Source organism: Mirounga angustirostris, unplaced genomic scaffold (assembly GCF_029215605.1).
Source record: "Mirounga angustirostris isolate CCGP_5_RB_7025 unplaced genomic scaffold, mMirAng1.0.hap1 SCAF_1, whole genome shotgun sequence".
NCBI classification, from domain to species: Eukaryota; Metazoa; Chordata; class Mammalia; order Carnivora; family Phocidae; genus Mirounga; species Mirounga angustirostris.
Genome location: NW_026991709.1, coordinates 3,311,174 through 3,330,741, shown reverse-complemented (window position 1 = coordinate 3,330,741; position 19,568 = coordinate 3,311,174). Strand labels below are relative to the sequence as shown.

Here is a 19,568-nt window from a genome sequence, read left to right as displayed (position 1 = left end):
TAAAAAGTGGCGTTGTTTTCACCCGCTGATGGCAGGTTACTTGTTACACAGCAACGTAACAGATGCGGACTGATCTAAGTGTCAAGAGTTCAGAGGCATGATGACCACAGACCAGCCCCACAGGGTCGACCTCACCCTGGCCAGAAACTCCATAGGGACCGTCGGCAATGTGCCCGCCTGTGCCCTACACGGTGACCTCCCCACTCACTCCGGCTTCCCTACGCCTCCTGTGACTTTCAAGCTCAGCTGGCCTGCCTTCCCCATGCTCTCTCCCCCTGCACCTTCCCCACCCCTGCACCGTGAACAGGCTGTTTTATCTGCAGAAGCTCAGGGAAGCTAAGCCCGCCCCGGGCTGGCCCTGCCAGGCAACCCACAGCAGGACGTGCTGGCCCCAGGCCCCGGCAGGGAGGACAACATGAGCCAGGCGGGGAGCAGGCTCGTCAGTGTCCCCGACACAGTCCTGCCACAGATCCGTTCCACAGTGTTGCTGAAGCAAATGCACACAGTGCTGGGGAGGACGGAGCCCTGTCACCACCCTAGTCCCTCCACTCTAAAAGGAAGGATGGAAATTAACCCCAGAACCCAGAACCAACAAATCACCTCAAGAATGCCTTCCATGAGACATTTAGATCACTGCTAGCTGTCAACAGAAACGGAATTTATGTTTGAATGTCCTGAATTCCGAGGAACTCTGACTTCTCCCTGGGGAATACTTTTGAAAGAAATCTTCTAAGCAATAATTTGTGTACTTAAATGAAAGCGTCTGACTCCCAAAGCTGGGTTACCAGTCATCCTTCTGACAGACGCTTCAAATCTCTGCCCAAGAAGAGCATCACGGGGTCGCTAGAGGCTGTGTAACTAAAGATTTGCCTTCCTCTACCAAGAGAAATGGAATGAGGTCGGGGCGCCTGGGTGGCTCAGTCGGTTAAGCGTCTGCCTTTGGCTCAGGTCGTGGTCCCAGGGTCCTGGGATCGAGCCCCGAGTTGGGCTCCCTGCTCAGCGGGGATCCTGCTTCTCCCTCTGCCTCCCCCCTCATGCTCTCTCTCGTGCACTCGCTCACTCTCTCAAAGAAGTAAAATCTTTTAAGGAAAAAAAAAAAAGAAACGGAGCGAGGTCTCCTCATTCTGACATTCTCAGACAGGAGGACTAACTGAGGGCAGCACCCAGCGCTCACCTCAGGCCCTTCCACTGACCAGGACATGTGGCTCTGATCGCCTGGCCACCCCCCTCACAGACTGCAGCGCCACAAGGAAGGGGGGTCCTGCCTTCCCACTACTGCCTCTCCTCTTCCCTCGGCCTAGTGTTCCTACTGGGACCCACCCTGGGCCACAGAGACCCACAGGCAGTCTGCTGTTTGTCCCCACACCTGACTTCGCGGCCAGGAACCACATACACCTGTGGTTGCTCAGAGCCAATAATCAGGGCCTGTGAGTCGCCCTGCCACTCCGTCTGGAGGCCCACCAACTACCGGCCCCTCCCAGGGGACCTGCAACACACAGCCCTGACGGCAGAGAGGTGGACAGTACTCCAACTCTGACCCTGGTTCCCATGAAGCTCAATCATCCTGATTGATCCCGGGCGTGGGTCAGCTCCTCAGTGCCCCGACCAGCTGCCGGCCTTATGGACAGGGACACAGGCACATGCCACACATCCTGGACTCTCGCCCACAGAAATGGCTTCCTACTGTGCATGGTATCCTGTAAGCTGGCCCTGTCCATGGCCAATTCTGGACATCATCCCAAAAAACAGGCCGTGCTCACACTCTCACCTTCCAGCATGGCCCAATTCCCCTGAAGATGGGCGGAGACCTTCTTTAAGGCGGCATCTTCAGGAACAGCCTGAGAAGACAAACGGAAAACGTTTACCAGGAAGACACATGACCACAGCCCCAGCGCGGCCGGCAGAGGCTCCCCAGACCTGCCGGGCGTGGTCCAGGCTGCCAGGCCCTCGGGAACACCAGGCAAAGCCGGCCATCTGTCCCGGTGCGGCAGACACAGCAGTCACCGCATCACGTCACGACAAAGACCCATGACGCGTGGGCTGCCAGGGACCCACATGCTGGCTCGTCCTTTTTACCTTGTCTGAGGGGCCCGGCAGGGGACACGTACAAGCTAGTGGCATTCGGTTCACCACTACTTTTTAGACGAAAATACCCAAAGGTTCAGGGGCACCTCCGAAGCCCTCAGTCAAGTGAGCACGTGTAAAGCACGAGACAATCTGCACAGTGCTCTGGTGGGCTTTATCAGATCCCCTCCCCTCAGTGTCACAGGAGATCCTGGACAGGCAGGAGACGGCCCCGCTTTACAGACAGGGCAGCCAGCTCGGAGAAGGGGTAAGGTTCGCACGTCACCCGGTGAGGAGAGGCTCGCTCAGCCCACAGCCCACATGCCTCTCTACTCCTGATTCCATGCCCCAGATACAAGGCCATGCTAAGCCTGCCAACGTCAAGGACACCAACTGCTGGTTTCTCTGCTAAAAAGACAGGTGACGAGCACAATCACAAGAAAAAATAGGCCCATGAGGGAGACTATCCCACAAAGAAACACTGCAAGCATCATGACATTAGATGAGCTGGCCAGGCGCCCCGGCTCCCTGAACCCCCGACACAAGTCCTCCAGCCACCACCCCCCAAGGACACAGCCCCCAGCACCAAGACATGATCAAGCTAAAAGTGGCACAGCTGTTGGCCCCCCCAACCCCGACCCCAGGCTTAGGGGCGGCAGGGACCCAACACGTCTCACCTGCCAGCAGCCGTCCACAGGCCTGCAGAGCACAAGGGGGGCTTCCCGGAAGTCCTGCAGGACCCACAGTCCCTGGCCCTCCTCGAAAGCAATGTCCCACACTCTGTGTTGAAAAGCCAGCTGCTGTCTGTAACCTAGCTGCTGTCTGTGGGCATCGAGCTGGAAGATGTAGACAACAGGAACGCTTTCCACAAAGAGAGAGAGAAAAATTATTACAACTACCATGAGGCCCATGTGGGTATCACTGGACAACAGACAGCAACTCAGCACTGTGCCCGGATCTGCCCCAAACACAAGACCCAGCCACCACCAGCATCTTGACTCTAAGCCCACGAGACTCAGACAGAAACACCCAGCCAAGCCACTTCCCAACCCAAGAGCCACAGGAACCAAGAGATAATAAAGGTCTAAGTCAGTAAGCTGGTCATGCTATCACAGGGAACCAGTACGGGACAAAGAAATAAGACGTGGGGAAGGGGGCTGTCCCAGCTACAGTAGCAGATGGCGCTGGGTGCAGGCACCTCCTGGCTCTAAACCTGCATCCTATTTTAAAACAAACTAAGATGCCCTCTGCAGCCTTGTTGTAAGGACAAACTAGAGGGGCAAAAACACCAGATACCTAGCCGGCACATAAACAATGCTCCAGAACCTGCTGGGTGGCACGCGGTCCCGAAATCCTCCTCCTCACCACCATGAGCCGTCGGGTGGGTCCTACTGTGACCTGCCCTAGGTCGGGTGTGAGGGCTCTATCAGGACCAGCCCCCGGGTGGGGCTGACTGAAGCGTATTTTACAACTTTGCTCTCACCCTCAGGTGGGGCTTTATCATGCACAAAAGGCCAATTGGAGACCAGTGAATTTAAACAGCAAGTGAAAGAGCACCACTCCACTCTAAGGAAAGGAACCCACACCCCTCAGGCAACAGCCATCCTCCCAGAGTGAAACTCACTGCAGGGACAGGTTGTACAAATAAAAGCGTGTGAAGCCTCCCAACAAGGAGACAGCACACGGGGCCAATGAACCACCCGCGTGTCCCCTCCCTTACGGCGGGGGTGTGGGGCCCTGAAGCAACGCCCCCAGAGCGTGAGCTCACCCACCAGTCACACAGCAGTGCCACGCAGCCCTCGGGGCTCCAGTAGGTGATCCTGGATGCGGCGAACCTCTGCAAGGAAAAGCAGTAACATAACAGCACGCTCGCCTGTCAGGGACCCGACTCGGGACTATTCTGTTCAAAGCGAGATCAGACACAGCAAGATCGTGACAGTGGCCACTACGGTCAAGGAAGGAAAACAAGAAAACAGTCCTGGAACTTTCTGGAAATCAGAAAGAGAAAAGAAAGGCACAGCAAACTACCCGTTTCACAATTCCAACGTGCCACGGCAGATAGAAGCCTCTCTCGTGGCTCTGGCCTTCCTTCAATGTCTCTAAAGCCAACGGACTGGTCAAGAAGGACAGGAGGTGACAAAGAACCCAAGGGATCGTTAACAAGACACAACTGCGTGTGCAAGGTCCACACATCCCAGAGTGGGAACATCCAGATGCCAATCAGGAGAAGTGGGAGAAAAGGCCTGATGTTCACCAAGCCCAGCCCGAGGGGCAGAGGCCATGGCCTGGGGGCTCCTGAAAGGAAGCGAGGAACCCAAGAGGCAGGGCCATCCACAGCTCGTGCAGCCCTTGTGTGCCAGGCCCGAGGTCAGAAACCTACTGGTTCATGGTTCTCTCTCTGCCTCACACTCCCTCCCCTGACCTCTGAGAAAGAGACCAAAGTCAACCTCACTATCCCAGAGCACCAGGAGGTTAATTGAGAGCATGAATGTGAAAAAGTATGTGAAAAAGTTACCAGAACAAATCAGGCATCCATGCGCTATGGCCTTGTGGGGGGTGGAGAGCACCAGAACTGCAGACACCCAAGCAGGGGGTGCCATGAGCCGGAAGCCAGAGCAGCAGAGTCCGCTGACCTGGGGGCCCAGGCAGCCCCTTGGCTGGGTGGCCACAGCCCCAGGGTCTTTGAGGCTCTGGCCCATGGTCAGGCCTGGCCTGCCCACTTCTGAGGCCGAGTAAGGGCAGTGGCTAGAGAGCAGTCTCGGGGGGGAGGAGAGAAAGCAGCCATCCTGAGGATGAGGCAGATGAGCCCCTCAACTCTGGCCAAGGTCTCCTGCGGGCTGGAAGGGGTCACAAGGGGGCTCCCAGGAAAAGTGCAAAGCTCCCCTGATGACAGCCAGGACACCTGGTCATCAAGAAACCACCCCAAGGGCCAGCTCTGTGGGCCTGGAGAGCCACGTAAGCAGACTGCTCCCTCCCTGCCAGGCCCAGGGGGGCCTCTATAGGAAAACGAGTGGAGCCATCCTTGGGTGACCAACCTGGACCTCAGCCCTGCAGGGCACGAGCCCAGGAGCATCACAGAGCTAGATGTCCATGACGACAGAATCCAGAGCACCCCCAAAAGGCAACCCACACATTCTCCCCTGAAAATCTCTCACAATCAAAGGCCCAGGTGACCTGACCTGGGGATACACTGGCTGATGTGGAGTCCCCGGGGTAAGGGGGTGGTCATCGAGATTAATCCATGACAGACAAAGGGAGAGATGCAGGAAGGGTGCTCAGCTCCCTGACTGGCTATAAATAAACCCCTGGGGAAACTCTCTGCTCAGGCACCACTGTCTTTTCCATTTCCAAGCAGGACTGGAGGAGGCATTTCTGTACCATGGTCATTCAAACACAAATAAAGCGAGAGAAGTTATTGCCCACTTACGGGACTGGACACCTTTAGAGTTTGAAGTACATGATCTCTCCCAAACTGGATGACGTCTGTGCTGACGACAAAACAATGTTTCCAACACAAAACTGGTTTTGTTCGCAGGATTCCAGTGACCGAAGAGGTGCCCTATAAGCCCTGATAAACCCGAGACAGAAGCATGACGTTACCTTGTCACCCCACGGCTCCGCCGGCTCCCGCAGGCTGGTCAGGTGACAGCAGTGCAGCTCTCGGCCACTTCGGTACTCCCAGAGCCTCAGGGTGCGGTCCTGCACACAGCGCGGACAGGTCAGCACACGCGCGTGGGGGGCAGGCCAGCCTCTGAGTGCGGGGGCTTCCGGCAGGGGCTGGAATACCGCTCAGCGGCAGCCAGCGCCACGGCGCTCTGCCCTGAGGGAGGGCCGTGCGGCCACGCCGATCGTTAGCAAAACACCCGTGACCCCACGCGGCAGAACGGGCAGAAGACACGAGACAAGCTGCCTCGTTCACGTGCAGGACGTCAAAGACCGCGGCTGCTGTACTCGCGCCAGGAGGATACACGCGCTTCAAGGGTCACCCGTTGCACGGGAGACACGTGGGTGGGGCTGCTGAGCACGACAACCGTCCCGCTTCCCTGTTCAGGAAGGGGTGAAAAGCGGGCGTCCGCCCGTTACCCGTGAGACTGTCACCTGGTGCAGATAAGGAAACTGGCACGTGTACCGAGAGCCTCAGTGATCCAAAAATAAGCATCGATGCAAGAGAGCTCCGTTAACAACTGCGCATCGCGGATCTCACTAGAAGGACAGGACAGGGAAAGAACTATGTATCTGAGAACACTCAGGACACACAGGGCGTGAAACGGAGCCTAGCTAGCTCGTCCGCTCGGCCGGCACACCGGGGACCCCCACCCCGGGGACCCCCACCCCGGGGACCCCCACCCCGTGCACCAGAGTCCATCGCTGACAACAGGCATGCACAGGCCCACGTGCACGTGAAGCCCAGATTCTGAGCAAACCAACAAGACGGCACTGACACAGCACACGCGGAGTTCCTAAATGACCGGGAGAAAAGGAAGGAGAGCAATTCCCCCAGAGCATAAGGGCCGGGGTGTGCGGGTGCTGGGCAGGAGCACGAACACCTGCCAGGAAACTACAGACATGGAGGCAAAGGCCCACCTGCCCCAACCTCCCTCTGCAGGGACTGGAAAGGGATGTTCCCGAAGCGTGAAGCCTTGAGGACAGAGACGTGAGGAGACAAGACAATGGTGAGGCCGTCTGGGAGCAGACGAAGGCAGGGGGACTGGCCACAGGAGGCCGTGACACAGCGGCTGGGTCCAGCAGGCCTGCGGCAGCACGGCCACCAGGGGGGCAGTCAGGACAGTCGGACTCCCCACCCCTGCGGCTTACAGAGCCGCGGGTTCACCATGTGCCGCCAGGGAGCAAGAGACCGCAGTCTTAGGGACGTCAGATCCATGCCAAGGGGCACCACCAGCCCTCCCCAGTCACCTCCCGGAACACGGGGACAGGCCTGACGCCCAGAAAGGTGAAGACTGAGCCAAGTAACCACCAAAAGAGGGCTGATCCAGATGGCCTGTGGGTGCCCGACTCCAACACCCTGGGCTCCCAGACACAGCCTCCACCACACTGGCCAGTGCCCCGTCCCCATCATAAATGGACAGATGCAACCACCAGACATCCGCAGGAAACCTCCATGAGGAAAGGTGGACACCACACAGGGGGAAGGAAACACACATGAGCTCAGGGAGATCGAAGCTCCTGCACTCGGGACCAACACAATTGGGGCCAGGACCCTGGGATCGAGCCCCATATCGGGCCCCCTGCTTGGTGAGCCTGCTTTTCCCTCTCCCTCTGCCGCTCCCCCTGCTTGTGCTCGCGCTGTCAAATAAATAAATCTTAAAAAAAAAAAAAAAGAAAGAAAGAAAAAAGGACACTCGGAGGACGAGAAAAAGCTCGTGACAATTACCAGGAACAGCAGAAATGAAATCCCCACAGGACACTATGAAATAAAGTTGAGGACAAGTTTCAAAAAGTAGATGTAGGACATGAGACAGAGGCCAAAGGAAAGAGAAAGAACCAGGCAACCAACGTAGCCCAACATCCCACAACACAGATTCAAAGAGAAGCGCCCGAGTGAGGACACTCCCGGTACCAAGAACCTTGAATCGCAGGGGCCACTGACCGTGCAAGCTGGTCTCCAGCGCCCAGCCCCATCTCCCCCAACTTCAGAGCACAGGGGCAAGAAGGCCCCCAAAATGTTCAGGAAAGGGGGAACAGATTCCACAGAAAGGACCCAAACTCAGAATGGCCTCAGATTTTTCAAGTGAAAGTGGGGAGAAAGCCAAGCACAGAAACCAACCAGAGAAAACACAGGCCCCTCACCTTCCAAATCCCTGGGAGGAACTCTCACCTCGAGCTCTATGCCCGCCCACCCACCAGTCGTTGGGGGTTAAGGGCACTTCCAGGGCCCAGGACAGCAGCCTTATGACAACACCCTCCCCCCACCTTCAGAGGCACTGCTCGGAAACACAGAAGAAAAAGACAGAGACAGACAAACATGGACACAGAGAGGATGAATATGAATATGGGGGTGGGGGTACTACCGGAGGTGCAGCCCACCAGGAAAGGGGACGACGGGCACAGAGAGGGCGGAAGGGCACACAGAAAATGCGTGTTCCTGTTTCTCAACTGCTCGAGTTCTCTGGATACGCCGGGCAGCCATTAAGAAGGCTGTGAAGCCCAAGGGCACACCTTATAGGGGCGTTGGGAGCCACGGCCATTTTCCCGTAGGCCCAGCAGCAGAATTTCACTTTACAAGTATATTGCTTCTGATGAAAATGAAAAGTGCACTCTGCAAGGTGTGGGGCACACAGCAGGCCACGCACCCCGCCACTGGAGCACCATCCCTCCTGTATCTTCAAACAGGGTCACGGGCAAAATGCCTGAACTTGCCAAGCTAGTGCTAAAATCAAAGGTGTTCGTTTTACTTTTCTGGGAGCCTGAATATTTTTTTTATCATGAAAAAGACTGGAAGACGTAGGTACAACAAAATTCACAAAAACTGGCCACCTCTGGGGACTCCAGCCATATCTATTTTGTTTGCTATCGCAGGACCATGCACTGCTGTGAAGAACAGGACACGGGACGGCAGAAACTCTAAGAACACAAATGTGGCAAAGGAATGAAACACAGACACGCAGACAGTGGCCAGATATCTGCAGGACGCTAGGGAGGCGGCTCTTCCCACCCAGAAACCCTAACTCTTAAGAGGTCCAGGCGCCTCCCGTGCAGCGCCCCCACCTCCCACTGCCAGGCACCTGAGTCCCACAAAACACTAAGGGGCAGGAAAGACAGGAGGAGGAACAGGACAGAGCTTTCAGAAAAAAAGAAAAAATGAGACACCAGCAGTAATTCAAACCCTTCACTTTGGCAAAAACTACTGCTTAATGAACCTTTTAAAGATTATTCCTTAGAACCAAGTCTCTGATCACTAAACCATCGAGCCCCAACTGCCAGGACATAGCAGTTTTCGTCACCAATCAAAGCCCCCACCAGGCCGGGGTGAAGAGCCAGCATGGCAGGAACTGGATGGAACCCAAGTCCCCTGGAATTCAGAAGGGGTCTTCCCACCTTCCCACCTGACTGCCAGAACAGAGGTCACAATGCTGTTACAGATGTGGCCCCTGAATGGAAGGCCCTAAGCAAGGAGCCAGCCACAGGCAGCTCCAAAATTCGGAAAACAAGCACCATCTAGTGGACAGCCACCAAGTGAAAGAGCCGCAACTGGGAACAAAAGAGCTCGTGGCTGGCAGACCCATCCCCCCCACGTGGCTCCCCGGCCGAAAGGCACCCAGAGGCACACAGGGCAGAGCGAAGCACTTACCCCAGAGGAGGACAACAGCAGCTCGGGGTGGTCGGGCACCACGAAGATGCGGCTCACAAACCTACAGGGCAAAGAGAAGCAAAGGGGGAGCCGAGTTCCAGGGAGCTGCTGTGACGTCTGCTCAGGCCATCTGTCATCTCAGAGAGATTCTCCCTCCAAACCCCTGACCCCCAACAAAAACTGCCATGGCTCCCACGGGTAGCTAGACAGCACTGAGCCAAGCATGAGGAGCACACCGTGCCATTCTCCGGGCCCCAACAGCCATGACAACTCCCAAGCAGGAGCGGGCCCCAGCCACGCTACTGGAAAGATCCATGAACATTTGTGTTGCTCACTCCAGCTGCCCTGCTCACAGCCCAAGACCTTCCCTGCAGGTCCGTGACGACAGGGAGCCTCGGGCGGAGACCTGCCGGACAGAGCAGGGGCAGAGGGCGAGCAGAAACACTGGCCGGCGGACTGACTCAGACCTCCTGTCCTTTACCCCAGGGCAGCCCCGCAGCCAGCGGTCCCCAGAAGCCCACCCGGGGTCCGCAGGCTATGAGCCAGCCTCTAGCCTCGCAAGGGGGGCAGCCTTCCCTGCTTCTCTCCCAACAATAAAGCAACCACTAGCTCACGGCTCCTGGGGATGCCCATGACTGGCTGGCCCAAGCAGTCCCCTGACGCAAGACAGCCATTACAGAGGCCGTGAGTCACCTCAATGACTCAAGAGGAAGGAAGGGAAACCGGTTTCCACAGATTTTACACGAGACTCTTAAGCACCTACTTTTACTCCTTATTCACTCACGGAAATACCTCCTGAGCGCCTACTACCTGCCAGGCAGTGCTGAGGGCTGGCGACAGCACTGGGCGCAGCCGCAAAGGCCCCCGTCCAGGGCGCTGGCAGGAGATGGGCCAGCGGAGGCCTCGGAAGAGCGCCGCCCAACATAAACACGGTGCCAACCACACCGTTTATGTTTGCAAGTGACCACATTAAGAAACAGACACAGGGCGCCTGGGTGGCTCAGTTGGTTAAGCGACTGCCTTCGGCTCAGGTCACGATCCTGGAGTTCCAGGATCGAGGCCCGCATCGGGCTCCCTGCTCGGCAGGGAGTCTGCTTCTCCCTCTGACCCTCCTCCCTCTCATGCTCTCTGTCTCTCATTCTCTCTCTCGCAAATAAAGTCTTAAAAAAAAAAAAAGAAAAGAAACAGACACAGATGAAAATAACTGACACTCTTCTTCCTTAAATTCATTTATCCAGAATATCACCACCTAACGTACAACCTAAATTAAAAATTAGTAATACGCTGTTTTTATGGCTTTTTTTGTATGAAGTCTTCAACATCAGGTCTTGAACACGGCACATCTCACTTCAGACTTCAGGGCTCGGGGCTCCTGTCTGGACAGTGCAAGCTAAGAGAAAAGCAGAGCAGGGCGGGACAAGGGGGGGCCTTCCTGAGAAGGCAGGTGGCATCTAGCCGGACACTGAAGAAGTGGAGGAGAGCACAGGGTCCTGTGGGGAGAGCATGCCCATCAGTGAGAACAGCACGTGCAAAGGCCCTGAGACAGGAGTGTGCCGGGTGGTGGTGGGTGGGGAGCAGGAGACCCCAGTGAGAAACAGCAATGGAGAGAGGGCCACGGGGGGCTTACAGGTCATAAGTCTGGATGCTGGATTACTAGAGAGCTGAACCAAAGCCCCCATCGGCTGTCCGGAGCTACAAACTAGGCCACCAGCAACCTTCAGAGATCACTTTACATTCTGTTCAAAACCAAGGAACAGGAGCAATCTCAAAATTAAGTCTCTCCAATATATTCCGCTGCCTCCAATAACACAGTGTTAAACATTTTAGCAAATGAAACGAAGGGCTTCTCTTCTCCTCTGCAATTAGCCTTGAGCCCAAGAAGCCCGAGAAGAGCAGTGTGTCTCAGAAACGCCTCCCTTGCAAAATACCAAAATTCAGTTACTGAAAGAGAGCTCACCTGCCAGAAAAGAGGTCATAAAGGAAGAACCACTGCCCAGGCTTGGAGGCAACATAAGTCCTGGACGTTCAAATTACCGAAGTATGTTCCCCCCGGCACACACCCCCTACCGGCCACTGACCACTGTAGGCACTGACAAGCATCTACGCTGAGGAAGGAGTGTTCCAGAAACAAGCCCTCACCTGGAGGCCAACATGGAAACCACTAGTGAGTGCTAACAGCAGGAGGCGGCGGGCTTAGAGGGAAGGCCTCTCACACTGAGCCCTACGCTGGCTCCCGTGGGCAGCACCACCACCACCGTGTGCGGCGACCACGCCCTGGGGTGTCAGACCTCAGTGCCAACAAGAAAACCTCTCCCTGAAACCCATGGGAAGGGAAGGGAAGGGAAGGGAAGGGAAGGGAAGGGAAGGGAAGGAGGAGGCAGAGGTCCTGACGGCCCCTGGGCAGAAGCCTGCACCAAATGGGGCCTCGCCGGGGAGCAGGCAGCCCTGGCTTCGCCACCGGCTGCCCAAGCTGAGCGGCCCACCCGTCCCTTGAGCCTGAGCTTCCTCCTGGGGGGCAGGAAGGGGACTCACTCTGTGTGCCCGAGGCAGAAGGACTCGATGCTGTGCGGCGCCGCAGCCCAGCTGACCCGGATCTTCTCATCCCGGTCGGCGGTGAGGACATAGCGGTCGTCGGGACTCACAGCCTGCACACGGGGGTTAGAAAGAACAGACCTGCTGGTGGGGGTGGCCAGAGCTGGCCCACCCACCCCACCGCCCCAGGACCTGTCCCCAGCGGTGTTACCAGACACCTGTCTCAATGCAGCTCCGCCCTCCCACCACCCCACCCCTCGTTCTCCAGCACCTGCTCGCCTTCGTCTCCTTCCTCCTTCAAGTGTCCCCATGGCCAACCCATCACCAAGTCCTGGGGGCGTTGTCCTTCAAGAACCCCTCCCTCGTTATCCCGGCCTCTCTCACCGGGTCCCACCCCAGCTCCACCTCCCACTGGCTGCCCCCAGCCCTCACCGGGCCTCTTGGGGGACACAGCTCCTGGCTCGGGTTGGAAGGACACTGAGGTGAGGCCCGTAAAGCACGAGGACAAGCTTAGGCCTTGAGATGGTGTCTGCCCTTCCCACATGCCTCCTCTACCTCGTCACCCAAACCCAGGCTGTCCCTTACTTCCGGAACCACCCAGCCACCTCCTAAGTGGCCCATGGGCATTCACCCTGTCAGCCTCACTGTCCTGAATTCCATTCTCACAAACTCCTGCTCACAAATCTGCAGAGCTGTCCCTGCTACAGAACCCAAACCCCAACAGCTGGGCTCACATCCCCGGCCTCACTGCCCCATCAGACCCCCTGCCCCTGCCCCCAGCTGACTGTAGCAGACTTAAATTAGGCCCATCACCCACGTACCACATCCAACAACATCGACAGGTGCCCAAGCTCAAGCTTGCCGCATCCCTGTGGCTCCAGCACCGAAAAGGAATAAACATCCCCAGACTTGTCGGCCACCAAAAGCTTCTCCTCCGAGGCCGTGAAGGTCAGGGCCGTGCACCTCCTCACCACAGTCCTGGAAGGCAAGAGACGCCCACCATCGGCTTGCACATGTCAGCACGAGATGGGCCGACAGACCTGCAGGCTGGCCCTTCTGCTGGTGTGTCGGCTCCACACCACCCGTCTCCCCTTCCAGTCACCAAAGGCAGTACCAAAAAAATAAGGCAATTAAGAGAACAGAAACAAAGCCAGCGCCTTAGACCGATTTTACTTCGGAGTAACTTTGCTTTTGTGACAGCAGAATCCGGATGGTGGACCTCTAGGTGTCCAGCATGACATCTTCTCAAATTTGTTGTGTGTTTGAAGACTGTCATGATAAAATGTTGGGAGAACTGCCTCTTGACCCCAGCACCTCTACTGGGCATTCTGGGGAAAAAAACGGTCAGCTTCGTAAACACCCAGTGTGCTCTGATCAGAACCAGAAGCACACTCACCATGGAGGGCCCTCCTACCCCTGCAGCTTCCCGTCCACGACCGTGGAGTCCCCGCCCCAGCCTGGGGCGGGCGGGGGGGGGGGGCCCGGCCTGCCGTGCGGGAATCCCACGTGCTGCTGGTGCACAACACCCCTGGGGATGGGGCGACACACCGGTCGGCAGGCGCGGCACTTGCCGTCGTCCCTCCCCCTGGGATGACTCCGGAGGAGGGCGAGCCGCGGCCAACAGCATGCACCGCTGGGGACGTCTGCGTCCCGGCTCCGGCTGCGTGACAGTCACCACACTCCTGAATTCAAACCCTCGGTCCACATTCACAAGATCTGCCTCATCTGCCCGCTGGCTCCACACCGCGCCAGCCTGAGAAACAGTTACAGCCCCCGCTGCACACACACCTACTCCTCCGGGTCTCCCTGCTGGTGGGGAGCGGGGTCCATGCAGCTTCCCGCCACTGCTGCTCTCACCGTTCACCTCCTTGCCACCGGCATCTCTACGGCAGATCACGCTTTCCACAAGGCAAGACCCTGCACTTTCATCCCACGCTAGATACCACGCGTGACCCTACTTCACACACGAACCCCAGGCTTGTCCACGTTACCTAACTCTGTGCCTCTCCCTGCCCTCCTCTGTCACCAGAGGGGATAGAAGGGGCTCCCTTTCCAACAAGAGCCAGTCAGCATCTGTGCACACGGCGCTTGGCCCCCTGCAGCTGGGGCCCCCCATGTTACAGTAAATAGGAACTAGAGCTTGAAGAAGCCACATCTCCAACACGAGGACCACACAAAGACCTCCCAGGTTCTCGGGAGCAGAGGGACAGAAGGAAAGAAAACGCAGGGCAGAGGGCCTGCAGCCGCGTCCCAGGACTCCACCACCCACAGCAGCTCAACCTCCTCCTGCGCTTACCTGAGCCGGTGGACAGTGGACAGAAGGACAAGGAGGGACATAAACATAGAGAACACAACAGAAGAAAGAGCATGGGGCTGCGGGCAAGACTAACCAACTCTCCGAGCACACGGTCACTGAAATGCCACCATACATTCAGACAGGCCCTCACACAGCCACGCGGCCACCAGTCCGGACAGTGGCCTGGGCCGGTCCCACAGGAGTATCGGGCGTGGACTCACACAAGCACCCGCCACTGCCCCCCCACCCCCCCCCAGCCCCAGCTCAGTCCAGAATCTTGTCCCTTTGCCTTCTGCCAGTGGAGGAACTTTCATCTTCTCCGGCCAAGTTAGTCCTGGCCAGGATTCTAGGACGCTGCTTGGCTGTACAGAGTAGGTGGGGGTGAGGGTCTGAGGGGTCAGGTCACAGACGTGGGCAGGCAGGTCATGAGACCGGACAGTGGGTGGGCTGGCCACTTTGCCCCATCAGAAGGCGTGGGCCTCACCATTCTTCGGGATCTCTGCACTCCCCCCCTCCCCCCAGAGTCACGGGGTTCACAGCCCAGCGTTCCCATCCTCATGCCCCCCAGGGCCAGCCTGACCCTCTCCCCTCTGCCACTGCCAAGCAGAGCACTGCTGGTCAGGTAGCCGAGCCCTAAAATCCCCCCCCCAAGCCCACCTCCAACGAGCCACACTTGTTCAACAAACTGAGTGTGGGGGGGCCCTGCAGGGCACCAAGGATACCAAGCTCTCCAACACCACACACCTCCAGCAGCCAGGCAGCTTCGGGCAGAACAATCTCATTTCCTGGGGCTCTGCCTTTCCACATACTTGCATTATTTCAATTCAGGCATTTTCTGAACCGCTGTGATTTCCTATGTAAGATTTCTCACTAATAAACGCACACATCACAAGAGAAAATATCATGTCACCCCAAGTGTCCTACTTTTAGTTCAGAAAACCTGGCCTTGGTTCTGGGCCTTTGTCATTCTAAACCGAAACCTTGAAACCAATCATTGCTATGCACTATTTCCATCTGGCTATTCCTTAAAATCCTCCATGATGAAGCATTAAAGCCACTGGAGAGCTCCAAGCTGTGAGCAACTCTTGGTCAAATGTGGATATCGGGAGCCCAGGACACTCCCAACACCGAACTGAACGTCAGATGCATGAAGGATGGGTGTTTTTCTGAGGAAGGGGTCCATCTGTCTGTGCCTCCCGCCAAGTGTTAAAGGCCACTGGACCAGGCAGCAGCGCATCTTACACTGAGGTCAGCATACATCCACAGGACAAGGCAACGTGAGAAAGGCAGCCCCTAGACCTGTGATGTGATCTGGCCCGACTCCTTCATTCAGTGGCTGACGCAGATGGGATGGGAGTTATCCAGGGTCCCGCAAGCAACATCTACACGCGCAACGTACCTCCCATAGGCAACACGAGGCCCTGCACACCTAACACAGAGGTTTCCAACACAAAGCTATTCTGCTGGTATCAAAGTAAAAACCAAGACGAAAAATACAATTAAGCAGGGAAAAAAAGGCAAGTGCCAGCCACTGTTTGCTAAAGTATAACTGCCCACCCTGAGTGTCCTTAGATCTCTACATGAAGACAATCGCCAATACGCTACCTTCAAAAGACAAAACAAACAAAAACACAGCATCTTCCCCTCAAACGCCCACAGACCACAGTGCACAAGGAACCAGACATATACACATAGGACTCTGTGCCTAAACACCCATCCTGAGCCTTACACTCCAGAGGCCTTGCCCTGCATTCCCCAATAGCCTGACAGCCACAGGGACGCGGTGACAGTCAAGAGAAGTCTAGATTCCTCCTTCCAGACCGTGCACAATGCCAGGAGCCCTCGGAGAACGGCCAGAGCCCCGCCAGGAGCCCTGGGCACTCGCCCTTCAGTCAAGGTGCAAGCTCCACCACAGGACGCAGGGGCCTGCTGGCAGGCTGTGTGGGTGTCCCCCTGTCCCAAGTTCAGGATGAAGGGCTACCCCTAAGCAGGGAGCACATACCAACATAGACTGCCACCTGCAATTTGCCTTTTTATTCTTCTCTTAGAAAATAAGATGCAAGAGGAATCCAAAAAGCATAGGTCTCCCCGATACAGGTGTGAGCCAGCTATGAAGTGAAATCCTTAATCTTGGCTGTTAGACAGTTAGACGTTAACATTATAACCTGCATGTATTTCTCTCTTACTCTCGAGGGACAGTTAAGCTGTGCAGCCTCAGGGAGGCAAGGATGATGGGAAGGCTGACTCTGCTCCATGGGGGTGTTTCCATCCCGGTCACAGACATCATAATTCCAGCCCTCACCCGCTTGAGGAAATAAAGCACTTACTATCAGGACACTGTCCGAGTAAGACAAATTTACACCTACCCAGGGCCTGTATCAGCATCACCCACCTCCTCTCCTAAGCCTGCTGATTTTCTTCATTTCTGCCAGCACGAGGCTGGAGGAACACTGGAAAGCAGGATGGCATAGTGGCCAAGGGCACCGCCTCTGGAGCCAAAGTGACCAGGGCCAGGGGCCAGCTCTGCCCTCTGAGCTGACTGACCGGGATCAGCTTCCAGACTCCCAGCAGGGATGTGGGTGAGAACAACGTCCCGCCCCCTCACACAGGGATGTTTCGAGGGTTCAGTCAGCTAACACCGTAAGGCCCTGACAACAGTGCCTGGCACATGGCTGAGACTACATGTTAGTCGCTTGTTCACCACATCACTGTCACTGCTGCGGGCATGCAAGTGTAAGCTGTGCGTTGGTAAATAACACGGTAATTAGTCCACGTTAGCATTTCATACCTGACACTCAGACATTGCCATGGTTTTGTACGGAAAAGAATCAGACGCTTACTGTCATCAGTTAAAGCAAAATAGCTGCCAGACTTGGAGAAGGTGGACGCCAGAATCGTGTCACTCCCCTTATCCGTGGGCTGCCCGTCCTCCCTGAGAAAGAAAAGGACAAGGATGATTAGGGATTGCCTGAGTAAACAAGGCTGCATTCCTCCAGGTTGGCCTTGTTCATTTATAACATGAGCAATGATAGAGAATGGCATGAGGTTCATGTAGCCAGAATATAAACGCATTATTAAGCAGACAAGGGGAGGTTCAAAACAGCTCTAATTTTTAAGGAATAAATCTAACTAAACAGAAAAATCTCTCAGCACACACACCTGAATCCAAAGAGCTGAGCCAGAAAGACCCTCAGAGATCACATGGCTCACTCCCTCACGGATATGAACGAATCGAAGACTAGAGTCAAGGATTAAATCATATTAAAACAAAACTGAACCGGGACACCTGGGTGGCTCAGTCGTTAAGCGTCTGCCTTCAGCTCAGGTCATGATCCCAGAGTCCTGGGATCGAGTCCCGCATCGGGCTCCTTGCTCAGCGGGGAGCCTGCTTCTCCCTCTGCCTGCCTCTCTGCTTGCGCTAAATCTTAAAAAAAAAAAAAAAAAAAACTGAACCATAAGACCAATTCTACTAGAAAAAGGCACCATACAAAATTATCACACTCTGCTTTCCTTATCTTTCAATTAACTAAAGCTAACTTAAACGCATTTAAAATTACATTTCATTATTTCAAGATGCCCACAAGAGTTAGTTACTGACAGAAACTGGAATTATTTAGAAAAATCCTACTATTCTTAACATCATATTTAAAGTTAGTTCCACGTTTCTTTGCTGAGGTCCTGGTTCATCCACAGGACAGTATAAATAGAAACAAAGAATTCTGTGCAGAAGCAACTTACTCGATGACACAACAATTTACTTCTTAGGCTACCCTGTCCCATTTAGTCCAAGCATGATTAGGCCTGAAGAGGCTGCCCCATCAGCTCACCCTTTATTCTCCTGTGACTTCTTTTCTGCAGTGCTACAATCATACGTGAAGAGGACGTCATCATCACTAAGGAAAAACAGAAAGATTTTAAAGGGAGCACTTCATGAACAAAAATGTGAGGTTTTTTTTCCTGGAGCACAAATATTCTCATACTCAATAAATTAAGGGTTTTATCCATGACAAGAAATTGTCTGGGGGGCGCCTGAGTGGCTCAGTTGGTTAAGCGACTGCCTTGAGCTCAGGTCATGGTCCCAGGGTCCTGGGATCGAGCCCCACATCGGGCTCCCTGCTTGGCGGGAAGCCTGCTTCTCCCTCTCCCACTCCCCCGCTTGTGCTCCTCTCTCGCTGTGTCTCTCTCTGTCAAATAAATAAATAAAATCTTTAAAAAAAAAAAAAATTGTCTGGGTACAGTACTTCAGAGAAAGGCTAAGGAGCTTTAGTTGCTTAATCTTTTCAGATTTGCCATACACAACTGGCATGGTTCCATACCAAATAATCTGTTAAGTAAAACAAAGGAGAAAAACTCAACAGGAAGTAATACATGATTCTTTTACTCCCAAAAAAATCAACGCAAGATGGTTATGCTAGAAGAAATTATGTTCTGATGTTTTTTGGTGAGATTCCTGCATCTCAATTTAAAACTGCCACCATTTAAAAATGTCTCAACTACCCAAGAAAGCTCCCATGGCTGCCACGCACCTGCCAGTACTGGAGTCAGACCCTAAGCTCTCTGCAGTTTATGCCCATCTCCTCCCTTCCAGTGCTTGGCAGAGACCAGATATCTTGTACCAACTCACAGCCTTTGAAGTAACTGCGCTCAGACTCTTTTCCCAAGGAACACTGTGGTGTTGGAAAGAGTAGTTCTCCCAGTCAGAAACTTTGCCACCACCATTCTATTTCCTCAAGAGGCACACAGAAGAATCATATTAAAAAAAAAAAAAAAAAAATGATGGGGACGCCTGGGTGGCTCAGTCGGTGAAGCATCTGCCTTCAGCTCAGGTCCTGATCCCAGGGTCCTGGGATGGAGTCCTGAGTGGGGCTCTTTGCTCCGTGGCGAGTCTGCTTCTCCCTCTCCTCCCTGCTCGTGCTCTCTCTCTTTCTCAACTAAATGAAAATGAATCTTAAAAAAATGATGGGTTTAGGGCGCCTGGGTGGCTCAGTCGGTTAAGCGACTGCCTTCGGCTCAGGTCATGATCCTGGAGTCCCGGGATCGAGTCCCGCATCGGGCTCCCTGCTCGGCAGGGAGTCTGCTTCTCCCTCTGACCCTCTTCCCTCTCGTGCTCTCTGTCTCTCATTCTCTCTGTCTCAAGTAAATAAATAAAATCTTAAAAAAAAGAGAAAAAAGGTGGGTTTATTGCATTTGATATGAATCAAATGTAATATCAAGTATAATAAACCCCTGTCTCCCAGTGGCATGCGTTAGATACCACGAGCCTCTAAAAATAATGTGGAATACACCACAAGTTTGTGAGTAAATGTTTTGTGAAAACTAAATCTAACATAAGTTGATTTCTGAAACCCAGCTTTGAGCAAAGAGCGG

The 19,568-nt window shown here is 54.9% G+C and overlaps 1 protein-coding gene across 4 annotated transcripts in view; it reads right to left on the bottom strand.

Moving 5' to 3' along the window:
• WDR4 (WD repeat domain 4) overlaps positions 1–19,568 on the bottom strand; it is a 33,180-nt gene that overhangs the window by 12,785 nt on the left and 827 nt on the right. The window contains exons 2-11 of one of the 4 annotated variants that reach the window (XM_045902404.3): positions 18,826–18,921; positions 18,029–18,094; positions 17,042–17,133; positions 12,727–12,883; positions 11,906–12,018; positions 9,374–9,434; positions 5,665–5,763; positions 3,837–3,901; positions 2,742–2,925; positions 1,769–1,838 (exon numbers count right to left, since the gene is read on the bottom strand). In XM_045902404.3, the coding sequence (XP_045758360.1) occupies positions 1,769–1,838; positions 2,742–2,925; positions 3,837–3,901; positions 5,665–5,763; positions 9,374–9,434; positions 11,906–12,018; positions 12,727–12,741 (607 nt within the window). In that variant the 5' untranslated portion in view covers positions 12,742–12,883; positions 17,042–17,133; positions 18,029–18,094; positions 18,826–18,921. Of the gene's footprint in view, positions 1–1,768; positions 1,839–2,741; positions 2,926–3,836; positions 3,902–5,664; positions 5,764–9,373; positions 9,435–11,905; positions 12,019–12,726; positions 12,884–16,989; positions 17,134–18,028; positions 18,095–18,727; positions 18,797–18,825; positions 18,922–19,568 lie in introns of those variants that run through there. The other 3 variants (XM_064578399.1, XM_045902403.3, XM_064578391.1) reach the window with 3 other exon arrangements.